The following is a 17,679-nucleotide window of genomic DNA, read 5'->3' on the forward strand; positions in this document are numbered from 1 at the left end:
AGAGAAAAACATAGCTATTAAAACTTTATAAGCAGCTGTGGCTACTTGCTCCTGTGAAAAAGCAAATCCCAAATGTCAACTTGGTTTCTGTGGTTCTTCAGAAAACAGTGCATTCAAGTCTGGCCTATACTTAATAAGTTTTACTGACATGATTATGTTTGCTAGCAGTGCATTTTTTTCACCATCATGATTGTGCTTCACACTGCCCTACCACAAATCATAGAATCATAAAATGGTTTGTGTTGGAAGAGTCCCATGGGCAGGGATGCTGACACTCTTGCTGAAGATGTGGCTCTTACTTCACTGACCAGAAGGAGGATATACCTTTAAAACATGTTTAAGCTAGAATTACCATTTCTAGACGAGGAGAATGATTGCCCTATGAGGAACTAATAAAAAGAGACATTCTTAAGTGCAGACAAGGCTTCAGTTTCATAGACACAGAGCAGTTCTGAGTAAATAAAGTCCTTTCTGCTTGGCAGTCAGCCTTGCTGACTGTTACGACTTTATCATGATTTCAGTGTTTTTTGTTTTCTTTCTTAAAATCATCAAGTTCTTATATAACGTGAATGATTAGAAGTCTGTACTTCATATTACACTATATTTCAAGCATTTGTAGTTGGAGAGAAAAAGCTTGAAAATGCTCTTACAATCCCCACTGCTAACACAGCATATATGAGGATCTGGAATGTGCAGTATGTTATGATATTGTGAGGTTTAAACTAAGTTCCTTCTTTTTGAGACTTCCCCTTTTTATAATTTTTTTTAATAATTTCTGTAAATTTCATTTGCCTGAGCTGAGTTGAAATGTGTTCCATCGCATGCTGAAATGTTCAGGCAGAAATGCATAAGATGCACTTTTTAATAGGATTGCATACATTAGAAAAGTATGTTTTTCAGATTCAGGGGCTTCTCTTCAAAATGGTGGCAGTTTCATTTTTGGAAATATATTACAGTAGGTACACTTATCTTTCCTAGATGTGTTTGATGAACTAAAATTTAGCAGTTGAGATCTATGCAGAGTACAGGTTATTAACTTTCCAAAATGAGTAGATTTTCAACAGATTTCAGAAGCACAAGATATCCTGTTATTTTGTTAAAATAAACAGTGACCAGGAGCCTCCTCTGATGTAGTATCAAGAAGGAGCTTTTTGCCTGTATGTGACTGTACACATCTGTTAATTCAGAGATCTAAATGTGAAATCCAGCACTCAGGGACACCAGGTGGGTATCTGATACTCTCTGAGGAATTTGGGGTTCAGAAACCATTATATGGATTATTCACAGCCATGCATTATTTTCCCTGCTTGTGACAGAAAAAATATGGGTGAAATATTTGCATCAATAATTAATCCTGGTATAAATCAATACAAGTTACTAATAAATGAGGAATAGAGACATGTCACTGTCAAAAATCAGCTGTTAATGCCTTTCTGTCTGCAGAAAGGCACAAATGTTTTAATACTAACTACAAAATATTTCTCTAAGTAAAAGTCAGGAATATTCTCCAGCTCTAATGTGAAAGCTACAGTCATAGCACAGTATAATTTGAGACTGGAATAAATGTGCATAGAGCATGAGGAATAAGGAGATACAACTCTTCATGTCTACTTTTCCCGACTATTCAGAGGTGCTTACATGATTGAGAACCTAAGGCCTCAATTCACTTGTCCACACATAGGGATCTTGTTCCATTTAAAACCCATTGAGGTATCACAAGCTTCATCGTGGGGCTGTCAGGACACAGGAGCTATGGAAGAGCTGTCTCCTTTGGAAACAGCAGCTGGAGAGAAACAAGGATAACCTAGGGTGCCTGAAGTGGCCCTAGATAAGTGTGTACTGCCAACTGAACCTTAAACCTTCAAAGTCCAGGTTGAATTCAAGCTTAGGATCTGTTCTTGAAGATGGTGTCTGTGCCACTTTTTGTAAACAACACAAAAGAGTCTTCTCTTCACAGTGGCTGTCCCTTCTACTCAGTATGATTGTTCAACATGCGACTCTTTCCTTAACCAAACGTACTTATTCTTTGCCCAAAGTTCATGCATGTGGTGAGGGACAACCCCCACCTCCCCTGATAACACTGAAAAGTTGGGCAAAAATCATAAACATGGCTCCGTCCCACAATGATGTCCTGGTGGTAAGATCACCCTCCTGAAACTGCAGGGTTGGGTGTGATTTATTCAGGCCAGGGGTTGTCAGTGAAGCTGTCAGTGAATCAGTAGACTTCAGCTACCAATGGGTATTTTAAATAAAATGGTGGATGTGTCTTCACTACATGATGCGCCTGATCTTTTCAAGATGTAATACTCACAATTCTGAACTTAATTCTCAGATTTATCTTTATGTACCTGAGATCTTTACTTGAATCTGGCAGTAAATCAGTCAGAAATGAGACTTAATTCTCTGAGAAATATAGGCACTATTAAAAACTTTATCCTTCAGCAGAGATTGAACTCAGCATCCATGCAGGGTTCCCACCTAGTAGCATAACGTCAGTGCTTCCCAAAGTTTTCTCTTAGCAACCCTACTTCCAGGGTCACAACCCCACTTTCATTTTCACTTCCAGGCTTGCGGGCCCCAAGTGGGGTCATGACCCTAACTTGGGAATTGCTCCATAACACATTGAAAAAATTAACATACCAGCCAGTAAATACATCAGCAAAACAAACCCATCCAGTCTACCCAAGACCGTGCACAGTCTGCCATCCCTAGAGGCCTTACCTATTAAACATGGGATTACAAAACCATGTATCTACTTATGAGCTCACATACTGTTTGGGTATGTGTTACCATTGTCTTGTAGTCTTCCTTTGTGTGATTTAGCTAGAAGTTTGGTGTTGACAAATATGTGCTAACACTTTCAAAAATATGACCCTCTTTTTCTTGCTTATTCATATGTTGGAGGTGCTGCTTAGATTTATTATTTGCACATAATAGAGTTCACAGTTATTGTGTGTCAGAAACAAGATCTGGAAAGTCTGCTGTTCCCACAGCTGGAGCAACACATACACATCTGCTAAAAATGCAGTGTAAATTGTATTGTCCTTAGCAATTAATCACTTACACTGTATTCTACTAACTCTCTCCTCCTTAACTCCTACTGGTCTTTACCCTCTTCTCCCTTTTTCTTCCTTCCCTGTTTTCTGTTCTCTTTTTCTTCTGTGTCTCCCACTTAATATTTTAGCATCTTCTCCAGAAGTGTGGAGTTTGGAAATGGCAGTGCTATTGCAACAGTTCCTAGTTCTCTTGCAGGATGTTCTACCACTAAATCTCACAGAACTTTGCACAGGTTATGAAAGCATACAAGTTATGAAATCTTAATAACTTCATTTTACAGTAGGAAGATATAACACTGTTCTGGCAAGGGCTGTTACTCTCAGTCACCAAAAAGTCAGTGGCAGCGAAAAAGATGAATCTTCGGTTTCATGTGTCCCATGGTGGACTCCAAGCAAGATGGTTAGTTAGCACAACATATACCAGTAGATGGCACTTTAGCATTCATAGCATTGCTTATATATCTGAGGGTCTGACAAAAATGGGTTTCTTGTGTGTACTTCTTCACATACGACTTTAAGCATAATTTTATTTCCCTTTGGTCCTCTGCTGTTTTCCTAGGATCTTTACTCTGGCCTTCTCTTTTTTCATTTTCCTTGCTGTGATGCTTTTCTGTTGCTTCTCCATTTCTCCATTTTCCATATGCTATGTCTCATTTTGAAAAGAAAGGGTGGGGGGGGACCAGAGGAGGAAAAAAAACCACAAAAAACAACTCGTACAAGTGGAATCCCTCACTGATATTCTTCAGAAAAGAGTGATCTACATCCTGATTAACTCATTACTGAGGAGAACTGGGGTGGGGGTGAGCAGGAGCAGTAAGATACGCTGCCAAATGTTCTTAAAGTCCTAAGTTTGTATCTGAATGTGTCGCTCCAAAAGCGCACTTGTAGTGACCTACCTGCATGTACAGATAAAATGGTAATACCATTAGCAGACCATGCTAAGTATCACCTTGTATTTTTTGTAGTGTGAGATAAATGGCTGTTTACTAACTTGCAGTATATGTGTGAAACACATCCAAACAAAGACACTGCATGCCCTCAAGTCTGTATTTTACAATACCTTTGCTGTACACAGGCTGCAGCTAACACTTCAGATTCTGACCTTTCTTCCAGATAGGAAATGAGGGGTTTGATTGGGCTTCTTCTGTGGGCTCTGGCTGGATTTTGCCCTGTCAGTGCATGTGGTGCTGCTTGCTAGGTTGCTGACAGTGGCAAGTGACTTTCAATTAAGGCTGAAGTTCCATCAAAGCCGGGAGAATGCCAGGGAGATTAATAAACGAATTGTCACAGCTTCCAGGCATGCTGGGTTGGGAAGTGCAACTCTTGAGTTTGTGGGCTGTGTAAATTTGGAGCTCTGGGTCTGTATCTTTATAGAGATAGACTCAGTGCCATTTTCTTTCCCATAAAATGAGTAATTTATTTCTATAAAGTTCAAGTCCAGATGTGGAAATGCTCAATATTTGCATATCTTTTATGCCAAGTGTCTTAGGCTTTTTACAGTTTTGGTGGAGTCACCAATTGAAACAAGGATTTGAATTGCTCTGCCTAAGCCATCTGTATGTGGGAAAAGATTATGGAAAACATCCCTGCAGGGCTCTTTTTAGTTGCTGTAATGGGTATTACCCATTATTTTTCCAAGTGTCTTGCCTTGGGTTTTTTTCCTGCTATCCTTGCTGTCTTGTCCCGTCTAGCTGGTACTAGTTATTGTATCTTTGATAATTGTTGTCAGTCTGAAAAAAAAACACCAAAAAAACCTGAACAATACAATAGTTTTAAACTGCATTTTAACTGCTTGACATTTTCATCTTATTTACTTGTTTTGACTTAAAAATACAGACAGAAACTTTTGTTCATTTGCTTGCATGTTCTCCAATACACATTCTACTCCTCACAGAATGAATATTCTAGTTATCAGATACTGCATTCCTTGAACAGCAAAAGCTTTTACTAAAATCAGTGGGAAAATAGCATTAATGGCAAATTTTAGATCACTTCAGAATCAGGGAAGGAAAAGACATACTAGAGAAGGAAAATTTTATATTCCTGCTGACAGTTGCATCCAACAGCTCTGGTGATACGACTGTTCCTTCAGTGTTTCTTGAGGGGATTGTTCTCTTTTAACCGGACATTCCTTTCTGATTTTGGAGACTTTCTTAAAAGTGGGTAGACATATCTCTTGATAGGATCACAGGATAATGCAGCTTAGTAGGGTTGTCAGGATCTGCTGTATTGCCCTTATGGGGAAAAATGTTTCCCTTATACCTAGTGTGAACTTCTAGTGTTTCAAATTCGGCCTGTTGTCTCTTGTCCTGCTACCGTGCACTGCTACAAAGACCCTGTCTCCATCCATACGATGGTCTGCTTGTAGGTAGGAAAGGCAGCTCTGAGGTGCCCCCAGAGCTTTCCCTTCTGCAGGCAGAAGAAACTCTCCCTTCAAGCTCTTCTTGCAAGTTAGGTGCTGCAGCTCCTAAGACTCAGCTGGGCTTGCTTGTCATCAGTGCCACCTTTTTCTACATTGTCCAAGGACTTGAGTAACTACCTATCTGGCTTATCTACATGTCTTGCCCTGTGACCTCTTTTAGCAATGGTTCTAATTCAGAAATCAAATGATAGCATGTTTTAGTATCTTCTAAATGTTTTCTGACAACAGCCACCTACCAACATCATCCTTGTAGATCCAAATGCCTCTTGAAATACTAAGTGATTGAAACTTAAATGGTAGAGTACATAACATGAAGCTCAGCAAAAAATTGACTGGAACACTGCTATCTGAATGAGACCATTCCAAATTGCTAATAGATCTTGGGAAATGTATTACCACTGTTCTTATGTAAACTGCATTTTTGCATATAGCCATGCTACACAAGAATGATTTTTTTAAAAAATGCTGCTTTTGCAGTGAACCTCTAACACACTATGAAAAAATAGTTCCAATATTTATTTTTTAAATTTTTCAGAAGTCTTTTAAAATCAGGTGACTAAAATTTACTTCTTGAATGTGAGTGCTGCAGTTTCATTTTGAGTTCTGAGTAGCTGCAGACCTCACTGAAGCACTGGAAATTTCTGATGCTATTACTGAGTGGCACTGGTGGAAATTTGAGGGCCGTTACACATTGAGATCTATGCTAGATCACCTAAATTCCATTATCCTGTAGTATCTGGGAGGTCTGATTAACTGTTATCAAAGTCCAGAGTTCCTACTCAATTTTCTGACATGTTAGTGCTTTTCAATCCCATGGTGAAGGTGAACAAATCCACTTAAAGATTAAAAGATCAAAAGAACATACCTGTAGGTTACAGGAAAATGACCCAAACATAGTTTTAACTCCAAATCAGTCTCTGAGCTGAACATTATGGCTCACACCTTGTTTTCATGTCGTATTTCTCCACTGTGTGATAATTTCATTTGCCACATTGTTTAGGAATAATGAATGAATGTGAATTATACAGATGATCCCAATTAAATGTCAGAAAAATCCAGCCAGAAGGGTCCATTCTGTATTTATACCTAAGGAAAAAAAAAAAAAATAATTAATAATTAAAGAGTTAACTTATGCATACTGTTTTTCATATAGTACCTGCAAAATTCATGCTGCCATAATGGGTCAGGCAGGCTTTGGAATTACACAAATATCAAACAAAAAATGTAATTTCCCTATCTTCAGGGAGTTATGAATTTAAAATTTGATACCTTGTGAACCCCTTGGTCTATGTACAAATTTTATGCTTCACCAGAAAGCATGGAATCCTAGTTCTTCAAAGGGATAAGATACAGATGTTTCTGTGCTGGTGATTCATTATATAGTAAAATGTCACTGCCTAGAGAACAGCACTGCATACTGAAATTTAATTTCACCTGATTCCCATTTGGAGGGAAAGAAGGAAACATTTTTATGTTATAAAAAAAAAAAGAAAAAGAAATGGCAGCTGTTTGAAATTTGCTGAGAGGTTTGGAATGTAGTTTTAGTTGAGGTGTATTAGCAGGCAGAAAGCAAGCAAAGTTGTAAAAGGTGCAAAATAGGTCCATGATACTGTTCTTATGTCTGTCTTACGAACACAGGTATCAGGAAAGCATTTGAGTATGACCAAAATTCTATATATTCACTTGCATTTATTGTGCAGATAAATACGCTTGGGAACTGGAGCTTTAGAGGCAATAGTCTTATGGTTCGAATGGTTCAAGCTGGGTTTCTTAGAATTAAGCTGATTTTACTTAAGTGCCCGAATATGGGTTTCTGTTTATAAACATACGTGCTTCACTCTGTGTTAGTGTGCCTGCATTTGTAATGGAGTTCACAAGCCTGGGATTCAGTACCAAAGTAAACTCCACTGAGCTAGAGTTTCAGAAGTATGATTTACAGCAAAGGGAACATCTATGCCAAACAACAGAAAACACTCAAGAGAAAGATATTTCTGAAAATGTATTTATCTTCTGGTTTTAGGAGCTTGTACAATATAGTTTCAGAGCTGGAAACCACCTTCTTGTACTTAAGACATCCATATATCTCTGTGTCACCATTTAAACCAGGATAGCATGTGCATCATGAAAAGAAGCAAAACTAAATGAAATCAAAAATATGCAAAAGAAGGACATGAGGTAGAAAAAATGGATTCAGCACTTTCCTTAGATTGAGGGAATTAAGTTCACATTTCCATTTCCCAGGAAATTCCCTATATACAAGCCTTGAAGAGATTAAAAAAGTAAAGCCTCTCCTGGTGTATGACTCAGTGTAGAAAAAGATGTGAGATTTGTAATCTTGATTTAGGCAGAGAGTTAAACGTGATTTCATAGCTCAAGGATGGAGGTGCTTACCTGCTGGGGGAAGGAGGAGGGGAGGCAACCTGGATTCTGGCCCCTGCTTCAAGCACTATGTACCTATGTTACTCAATTACAAATGCAAATTGTGTAGGCAGCCCCTGGGGCAAGAACCCAGGACTTCCTCTTCAAAAGGAGCACCTATTAGGGTTGCAAATTATCCTCTTTCAATGAATCTGGCTTCCTCTCCAGTACAGAAGTATGGCTTCAGCAGGCAAGACAGACAGTTCTCCAGCCTGGGCTTCACCTGGAGTTGGTGGCAGATGCACTCTTGGGAGGTGTGGGAAAGATCTCCTCAGAAAGAGACTAGCAGTGAACATGCATCTCCCAGTTCATGGAAGAGTGCCTTATCTACAACTAAGATATTATGTAAGACGTTGGCAGTCATGCTGCTACAACCTCTGGACATGTTTCTGGGAGAAAGTCTCTGGGGCTGTTGTGTTTCATGATGAGGCTGTTGTAGTTAGTCTTACCTCATGAAGCCTCTCAGGAGGTGCCTCACCTGTACATCACGCAGGCTTTGGGGCAAGGTAGGTTTCAAGATTCTCAGCTGTATAGAAATAGCAGTAGCAATTTGGAAATGCAATAGCAGAACTTTTAGATCATTTTATCAGCAAAAACCTGATGCAGAAACTTGTGGTGGTTTTGCATACATGTGTAAATATAGCTTCCTCGCATTCTTGTTGCTGTTCTTGAATTTGTCTGTCGGTGACTTTCTCAAAGTTATTTTGTGATCCAGCAGCAGGGTATCAAATTAGAACCCAGAAATCCTGCTCTGCTACAGTCTCTCTGTAAGACATGTAAATATATTTACAATTAAAACCAGTATTTTAATGTTGTTTTGTTGGAAAAGAAGTAGCTGGCACCTATCTGATTTTGAGAAAAAAACTCCTCTGACACTCTCCATATCCATTAAGTATTTTGTCTCTATGTTATTGTCATGGGTTTGTTATTTCCTTGAAAGATTTTCTGATAGGTTCTTTTTCAATCTCTCTGTTCTCCAGTCCCTGTTATCTTTTATTCTGGGTTTTGTTCCCTCAGGAGACTATAATCCTGCTTGCTTTGCTCCTCTCATCATGTACTTCCTTCCAAAGGGACTACTTGTCTAAATGAAGCAACAGGAGGATGAAGGGCAGATGTTTTTTACTATTATTTTGAATACAATATTATAAATGCACACTTGTAACTTTTATGCATAAAGGAATACATTATATTTGCTTTGGATAATGCTAAACAATCTATAACAAATTAGTATTTACAGTAAAAAATACACAGAAGACTACAGCAGGAACAGCTTTCAAGTATGATTTGTCTTTAAAAAAAATTGGTTAAGTCAGTTTCTGCTCTCAGGCTTCAGTTCAGAGAAGCATTTACACCACCACTGAATAAGGTATTTAAGTACATTTTTAAGTTTTATGTGGTATGAGAAATTTTGGTAAATGGGTCCTTATTTGGGAGAACATCATAGCCACATAGATTTTGGTCCCTGCTGTGCTTATGGCTGCTTCCTTTCTTCAGTTCACTGTATTAGTATTCATTCTTTAGTGGGTCCAGTTCATCCAGTTTGAATATTGATTCACCAGAAAGAACTTGAGAATTACCTTCCCTTTGTGAAAAAGGAACTTCCAAATGGTAATGTGCTCTTTGATGGTTTTGGTTTTTGGCTGGTTTTGGTGAGGTGTTTTTTTGCACTACTTGTTACTTATTTTGAATTTGGGCAAGTAGGCCCCACCTTGCTTTTTCTGTTGGTCATCTAAAATGGTGATACAACTGCAACCTCAGTAACATGGATCTGAAGCTCATCAAACTTTCAAATATATATTCAACACCTCCTAGAAATAAGGAGTTAAAAGATGTCCAAGAAATGAGAGACTTTTTATTTAGTGGATGAAGAAGGAAACAAAAATACTGCATCTCTTCCCCTCACTCACTGTACCTGGATTTAAAATTAGTGCCAATGAACTGAAGACACTGCTCCTATCTGAAAAAAAAAAAAAAAGGTTTCCTCAATCAATGTCAGCTGAAAGCTTTGGCCTTAACCAGTGTGTTTCACTGCTAGCCACACACAAGGCTCCTTTCCCCTAACCACCTGTATACTGTCTTCTTTGCACCAGAGGGCAAGAACCCTTTAGAACCAAAGCTGAGGATTGCCTCTAAGGAAAATTCCATTTTTATTTTTTTTTTTCACGCATCATTTATTTACAAATACACATTATAACTTTTATATACATTGCACATTTACATGGTAGAAAAGTACAAAACTATATATTTAAATGAATTTATATTTAACTCGCCATGTTTGAAAATATAAAATTGCATCAGAAAAAAAGTATTATGAAAAGCAAGAAACTTGAACTGATAAAGCTTTGATATAACTTTTAGTGACACACTGATTGGGAAAGAAAACTTTGAAAGTGGTACTGAAAGACCATCTTAAAGGAAACACCTGATAAAACAGTTATGCATGTTACAAAAAAAAACCCGAAACAATAAAAATAAAATAAAACCTTTATTCTTATTCAGTAAGCCCTGTAGTTAACAACCTTCATAATCCGATTTCTTTGGGTCTGGAATTTGTATAGTACAGTATAAATGCTCAGAACATTGAGATCACTTCAGTACACGATGTGATCAGAAGTAGAGAAAAGTGAAGTGGAAGAAGTTTCCTTAAAGATTGCCTCACTGCACCCTGGAAGTATACTTAAGTCAGTTACAACGCCTTTTGGTCAGTCAAGATTCCTTGTAAACAAAAACCCGAGGAGCTTTTACGTACAGAACCGGCAAGAAGAAAATCCAATAAATAAACATAATAGAAACCAACATGCAAGTTTGTTAAAGTGGAAAAGAGTTAACATCAGTGAAACAGATGAGATCATGTGGGTAAGCTCTAAGGAATGGACTTTTATAGTTTGCAAGAAAAAAGAAAAGCTTTACTTTACAAGCAAGAGACCTCACAATAAATAACACTGCTCTTCCCGTAACGAATAAATTTCTTCAAAAAACAAGGTGTACAGTCAACCAGACATTTTATGTATAAATTATAAAACATGACACAGTATAAATAAATGTCTACGAGACTCAACTATATGTATACTTTTTTTTTTCTCCCCAAAATAAATAGGCATACACTTATGTACAGTATGGACATTGATTTTGTGCCCAATGGCTGTTCCAATAAGTGATGGAGCTTTTACCACTCTAGAATGGAAGATATAGGAAAGCTGTAGTCCTGGTCTTCATCTTCGTCTTCGTCCTCTGGGTCTTCATTAATGGCTAGATGGGGGAATACAGGGGAGCTGTTGTTTAAATAAGGACAACAACAGCGCAGAAGCAGCTCAGTGCATGTTTTCAAAGCCCTCTGAACAGCCATAATACAGCGTTGCATTTTATGCGACTTGTAGTGAGATGCTCTTTGGCATCTGCTGTTATGCAATAAGGTTTTTTATACGTAATCTATGAAGTCAAAACTGCAGGAAGTTCTGAAGAATCAATGGCTCAGGTTTTATTGGCAGATTCCTGAAATCAAATGAAAAGCGCTCTTGCGTTCTAGGTTTAATTGTTTTGTGTCCTTCATTCAGAGTTAGAAGAGGCAACTGTGCTCAACCAGATGCCCATGTGCTACCATTAGGCTTGTTCTTTTGGACCGAGTTAAGAGTTTATCAGGGCGTTAATAAAGCAATCAGCGAAGCACACGAGAGCAGACAAAGTAGGAAAAAAAAAATCACTAGAATTACATTCTTAGGGCAACCCCTTTCTGACAGAATGACTTGTCCTTTGAATATCCCCAAAAAACCCAACTTGAAGGTCAGCTGGTTGTTGATCTATTGCATTTAATCAGTAACCAAAGTGTGTGCATGATAGGTACATACGTATATGTCACCTGTGCTGTATCTCAAATCTCCAAGTCGAGCTTTCTTATGTTTAAAGGCGTAAGTCTTCAGTACCTAGGGATTGCCTTCAGAAGCTTTAAGTGTCTGCAGAGTTAAAAATCTCACTTACAGTTGCAAGATCCAGAGTGCTTTACTTCTAGAAGCACACCCATGGAGCAGGCTGCCTCTTTCATGGCACACTCACTTGGGTAAGTGGTGTTATCGCTGGCACAGACTGCCTCGTCTGACTTGCTTTCAGGGCAGAGCTCATCGCAGAGGGCGCACCGACCTCTGCCAACCTTAAAATCCCACAGGCATTTCTTCCCAGCACTGCACTGAATGTCTTCACAGGATTTGGCTTCTAAAAATACACACAGGATACAAGAGGTAAGTGAAAAGACAAAAAAGAAAAGCAACAACAAACAACCCCAAATTCCTCTTCCCCTTGTGAACTGTGAATAGACAAAGCTCAGATGCAGGAGATGTGAAGATACTTGCTGATTTTGCTCAAGCAAGTAGTCCCTCGGACACCATTGCCTGTCTATATGTGGGGGAGGAAAGACAGCTGTGCCAGCAGAGCTTGGCCCTGGGAATACAGAATTACATTTGCCTATTGTACATGACTTTCCTGCTTTGTTTGAAGTCTGTGGAAATTCAGCTCTCCAAATTAGTGGTAAGTGCAGAATTTGTCAACACATTCAGCATTTCTAAATCAATTATTTTTAAACTAACCCACACAGAGTAGTTGCCTACAAGACTGGAAAGAGAATTCACCTCAGCCTTTGCCAACTAAAAGCAGCCTCCCCCAAATTTCCTCAGCAGTTTTGGAGAGCAGAGCCTGCCCTGAAGGTGCTTCCTCATAACTTGCTTCACTATCAGTCCTTTCTGGAAATCACAGTACAAAATGTCAGGATGCACAGAGATTATTTTCCTATCTTCACCCACCAACTGTCTCCAAACTCTGCATTATTTCTAAAGAGGGAAAAGTGATCAGATGTTTCCAATTAAGTTAAAGCAAGCTTTGCCAAGACCACTTGAAGACAATTGTTTCCAGGAATCCAGATCCACTGAATATCGAGACCTTGTTACACTGTAACCATGTCATCATCTATTTAATGGCGGCTACTTCTCCCTTGGATACTAATGTCAGCACCCACAGTGATAGCAAGAGAAGCAGGATCAGTCCCTCTACTCCCTCACCCCTTCCGCAGCCTTTTCTAGGGCAAAGCTCTCCCTGGCTCTCCTTCTTCTGGTGGGGAGCACTAACCCAGGCTGCTGGAAGCCTCTCCTCCTCCCCAGCGCTCACTACGTCCATCCAATTGCACACACAGTACTCTGAAACTGCTGACCAAGGAAGCTCCCCCCACCCTTACCCTCCTACCAAGATACCTACTGATGCATTTTCCTTCGTAGGCTAATCCAATGGATCTGCCCAGTAGACAAGTAGCTTTCCTCAGGTGGCAGGCGCTGGCGTAAGTGATGCCATCATTCCCGCATAGATACTGTTCAGGGGAGGTAGGTTCTGGGCAAATTCGATTACATGTCACACAGTAGGCGTTGTTAGTTTGGTCAACCACACACGTGGAGCTGCCGGGGCATAAGACATCCCTACAGGTCTCTGAAACAAAGATGGAAACACACAGAGATTAACAGGAGATCCTGGAGCCCTGTTGAGGAGTAAAAGGGTGCCACAATGAAACAAATGATCAGATTTGCCTTCACTGGCTCTCACCATTTAAGGGCAGCTGGAGGGAACTTTCCCAACTCAGGGTAGCTAGTGGGACACAAGTGCTGCTAGACTGTGAGGAACCCTCAATCCAGCTAGGGCCTTGTCTGCTGAGCATGGTTTAGCTACTGTCTCCCAGCATTAGGAACACCACTCTGGCTCCTGTGGGGAAGTACATCCAACAGCTCCTCCCTACACTGACACACACCCTTTGGCATTGGAGGGAGATGGGATTAGATATGCAAACCTACTTTTGCATTTGCCCTGATACTGGACTTCAAGTTCGGGCTGTTCTTTACATCTGGCTTTGAGAAGGGCACACTCGTTCCTGTAGGTTTTCCCATCTAAGCCACACACGGGACCCTTCCAAGTGATATTAGAGCAATCCGGAGCACAAACACACCGAGGTTTGTTCTTCTTGTTCATTTTACATTTCTTCCCGGGTCCACAGTCCACGTTCTCGCATGTTTCTGATGGAAGGAAAGAGGCACCACTTTAGTACCGAGTGTGCAGAACAGACCTGGTGTCAAAACTGCTTGAAGAAAAAAAAGACACTGTGACCCCAAAGCACAAACACCTTCCCCTCACCCCCCTCCGGGAAACACCACTCCAGGGAAATTGCCCCCGCCGCTGAGGGCTGGGGCAGAGGGGGTAAAGAGGAGGTCGCTCCCCTCCTCCCGGCGACCAAGCAGAGATGGGGTTCCCTCACCCATCCCGGGGCCGGTATGAGACGCCCCTCAAAGGCCCAGCGAGAAAGGAGGCGGGAGGAGAACGCTCTGCCCCCGTCACCCCCCTCCTTTCCTTCCCAACTCCTCCTCCCCCAGGCCCTGTCTGCACCGCTTCCCAGCCAAGAGCAGCTCGCCAGCACCCCCTCACCTTTGCACGGGATGCAGTTTGGAGCTCCCCCATTAAAAATCATCCACTTAAAAAGCGTGTTGTCGTTGACGTCCTCCTCCGTCCACGAAGTCGTCAGGCGGCCGGTCTTGCAGCACTCCTCCTTGCTGAGGTCGGTTTTGTAGAGGACCTGGCAGCGGCCGTTCCGCGCCTGCCGGAGCCAGCAGTTCCCAGCTGCGGGGGGGCCGGGAGGACAGACAGACAGACACCCAGCCGGGTCAGTGGCGGTCGCCAGTGACCCAGACACAACACGTGCGCTTCGCAGTGACTTTTACTAGACTGTTTACTTTTATTTGTCCCGTTTCATAACCTGCAACTACTCCGGCCCACTGGGGAGAGCAGTCGAAAAATTTAAAAATTAAAAAAAAAACAAACCCCGCAACCCAACAAACTGACCCCACCACCACCACCACAACCACCAACAACCAAACCCCCAAAACCCACCCTCCCCCAAAAGAAACTCAGAGAAAACCCGATCAAAGCAGGACGAGGCAGTTTTCGGAGGTATTTATTCCATATGTAGAGCAGGAGCACTGCCGGCACGTGACAGAGGCTTGAAAAGGATGTGCATTTAAAAGGGAATAAAAAGAAAATCGCGCTTGCAAATTCCTTCCTCCTCCCCCTGCCCTCTCCTCCTCACCGTGGCTGCACAGCAGCATTGTTTTAGTGCCGCACAGTGTTTCAGTCTCAGCCCATTTTGCAATCTGCACGAATTGGGAACATTTGCTCTTAGCGAGGTCTTTCGAAATCCCCACATTTTGCTGCTTCTATTAACAAATGTCTTTCCTTCACTAAAATAAATCAGCAGAGCTCCCAAAAAGTGAGCAAAGTACATAAAATACAAGGGCACACAGAGTAGGAGGTCCCTACAGAGTTTTAGAAATCGATCAAGCTGGAAAAGTTGTAGGTGCCGTCTCTCCCGCACGCATTTCAGAAGAAAGTACACTGACCTTACACCGGATAGAGTGGGTTTGGGGATTTTCCCCCCCCCCCTTTTTATTTTTTTACTAGTATCCCTTTTATTCGTGGAGTCAAGCCAAGAACATTAGTCCAAGCAACTCCCCCTTTTTCAGCTGGAGAGTTTTGGTTGGGATGAGTCTCTCGTGAATAACCAATGTGACTTCTCCAGCAACTCAGTACCAATTGATTATGGTGCTAATCTGCCTCCTTACTCCAATGGCAGCGAAGGGCCAGGATCAGCCAGACGGGATGTCGCTGGACGCGGGGGAATATCCCCCTTCATTCTCTCCCCCCCCCCGCCCCCCCCCGCCCTAAAAATTATTGCACAAACAACGCCTCTAAAAAAAAAAATAAAGTTTTACGCCTCACTGTTGCCCACATTAGGTTAATTTATGCTCTAGTGGGAGAGAAAAGGAATTAAAAAACATAGAACAAGTAATGGTAAGACATCCAGGCTGGGGCTGGAGCACAGTCAAGATACGGGGAAAAAGCCCCCAAACTAAAAATCATTATTCCCTTGTGTCGAAAGAGGGCTCTTAAGAGTTGTCAAAAAAGCAGGTTCGGGTTTGTTTTGCTTGCAAGAAAAAAAAAAGGCAACAAAAAACCCCAAACCAACTCATTTAAACCTAATCTTCAGTGCAGGGGAATTTACAACACTACCATTTATTCACATACACCAAAAAAGCGGGGGGGGGGGGGGGGGGGGTGGGTGCAGGAGGAAATTCTAATATTAAAGGAATGTCCGGAAAATGACCACTTACTGGTTCCTAAAAATGTCAGCTGTAATCGTGGGGCTCCCCATCATCACCTCTCCTTCCGTCAGGAAGGAGGCGAGATAAAAATCTGAGCTAAATTACCAACAAACTTTGAGCACTCAAGCGGGAGCTGCGACTGGGAAAGTTCCCTCGCGATGCTGCTCTTCATTCACGCTGCATAATAACAGTAAATACCAAGAAACATCCTTATCTGTCCTCTGTGCCCATGCAGAGCAGTGCGAAGATCCGATCAAAAAGGCATCTAAATGACACCTCGGTACAAAGCAATCCCATGCCCACAGTTAACTTCTGTCCTGTTGGACCTTGGAGAGAGGCGCTTAACACCGCAGCCAACGAGACCGTGCCCGAAAGACGGAAAGCAATAGTAGTAATAATAAAGAAACGCATCTGCGAATAAATAGTCTGGTCTTACCCTGCACTGTGTGATCTTCCATGAAGTGGCACAGAAACATCAGGAGTAAGAGCATGCCCGGCTGGATTCTCTGATTTAACATCCTCAGTGTAGCAGCGAGTGAGAGACACAGAGACGGCGTGAGGGGGAGTAGGGAGAGGGAGCGAGCACTAACCAGCCTGCTTATGATCGCTCTATTGAATGAACGTCAGGCTCTGAATGCAGTCTCTCTTTAAATCTATACGGGGGTCCTAGCTGTCTGCGGTGGGCGGTCTCCTAATGTGTGTGTGTGTGTGTGTGTGCGTGTGTGTGTGTGTGTGTGCGTGTGTGTGTGTGTGTGTCTGCTCGGGGGTGGGGAGATTTAAAAAGTTCAGTGTGAATCAGGTGACATTTTCCACCTTCTGGAAGCCCTCTCCAATTATCTGCTCTAGGTGCACGCAGGCTCCGGCGCGCACCCGCGCAGCCCCGCTCGCCGCAGGAGCCGGAGCCCTCCGGCGCGGCCGCGGACGGCAGAGCGAGCCCCTCGTCGCCTCCGCTGCGGAGTCCCCCGCGCCCTCGCAAACTGGAGACCCGGGGAAGTCGCGGCCTCTCCAGGGGCGCCCCTCGCCCCCTTTGCGGAGAAGCGTTGGGAGCGGAGGGGGGGGGGGGGGGGGGGCGGGGCGCGGAGGGTTCCGCGGCCGCGGAGAGCTGTCGTCCTCGCGCGAAGCAGCTGCTAAGATTAAACCTTGTTCCCCGCGCCCGAATCGGCCCCCGAAATACCCCAACCTGAACCTACCAGCCCACCGACCTGCCCAAGCCCCAAAACAACCACCGACAGAAAAACAAAATATCGAAAAGGGAAAAAGAACCAAATAAAAGTTTAATACCTAGGGCTGTGCCCAAGTGACAGCCTTTTCAGTGGGAGCCCGGGAGGACGAGACGGGAATGGGGGCGACGTAGGCGGTCTCCTTTCAGAATCAGAAAAGATTGCAACATCGATAATGAACTTCTAGGGCACTAGTTTATTAAGCACAGTCTGGCATTATTCTCCCCTTAGAAAAGTTGGCGGTCTCTCATTTATAACATTTTTTGGCACCGCTGAATGAAACTGAGTAGGCGATATTTCCTTTTATACAAAACGATTACTTAACGGAAAATGGTATTGTTTATTCAAAAGCTGCCTTTTAAATTTCGATTCTTTCGCTTTTCTGA

The 17,679-nt window shown here is 42.1% G+C and overlaps 1 protein-coding gene across 2 annotated transcripts; it reads right to left on the reverse strand.

Moving 5' to 3' along the window:
* Positions 1 to 10,362: 10,362 nt before the first annotated feature.
* Positions 10,363 to 17,408, reverse strand: FST (follistatin). 2 transcript variants are annotated; one of them, XM_061469396.1, is made up of 7 exons: positions 17,355 to 17,408; positions 16,510 to 16,592; positions 14,344 to 14,535; positions 13,719 to 13,937; positions 13,135 to 13,359; positions 11,872 to 12,102; positions 10,363 to 11,145 (listed from the first exon to the last, which is right to left on the reverse strand). In XM_061469396.1, the coding sequence occupies exons 2-7, from the start codon at positions 16,589 to 16,591 to the stop codon at positions 11,063 to 11,065; spliced, it is 1,032 nt and encodes a 343-aa protein (XP_061325380.1). In that variant the 5' UTR covers position 16,592; positions 17,355 to 17,408; the 3' UTR covers positions 10,363 to 11,062. The 2 variants fall into 2 exon arrangements, with proteins under 2 accessions (XP_061325380.1, XP_061325381.1); XM_061469397.1 differs by lacking the exon at positions 17,355 to 17,408 and having other exon boundaries at positions 11,947 to 12,102; positions 16,510 to 16,784.
* Between the last annotated feature and the right edge of the window lie 271 nt (positions 17,409 to 17,679).

Source organism: Pezoporus flaviventris, unplaced genomic scaffold (assembly GCF_033815535.1).
Source record: "Pezoporus flaviventris isolate CSIRO_AGI_PZ_B2104156 unplaced genomic scaffold, CSIRO_AGI_Pfla_v1 ptg000057l, whole genome shotgun sequence".
NCBI lineage: Eukaryota > Metazoa > Chordata > Aves > Psittaciformes > Psittacidae > Pezoporus > Pezoporus flaviventris.

Excerpts from the sequence above, each read along its gene's own strand:
- FST (XM_061469396.1), bottom strand. The coding sequence starts at position 16,591 with ATGTTAAATCAGAGAATCCAGCCGGGCATGCTCTTACTCCTGATGTTT. Across the intron at positions 14,536-16,509 it reads GGAAGATCACACAGTGCAGG|CTGGGAACTGCTGGCTCCGG; the intron begins GTAAGACCAGAC and ends GCCCCCCCGCAG. Across the intron at positions 12,103-13,134 it reads CTACGAAGGAAAATGCATCA|AAGCCAAATCCTGTGAAGAC; the intron begins GTAGGTATCTTG and ends GTGTATTTTTAG.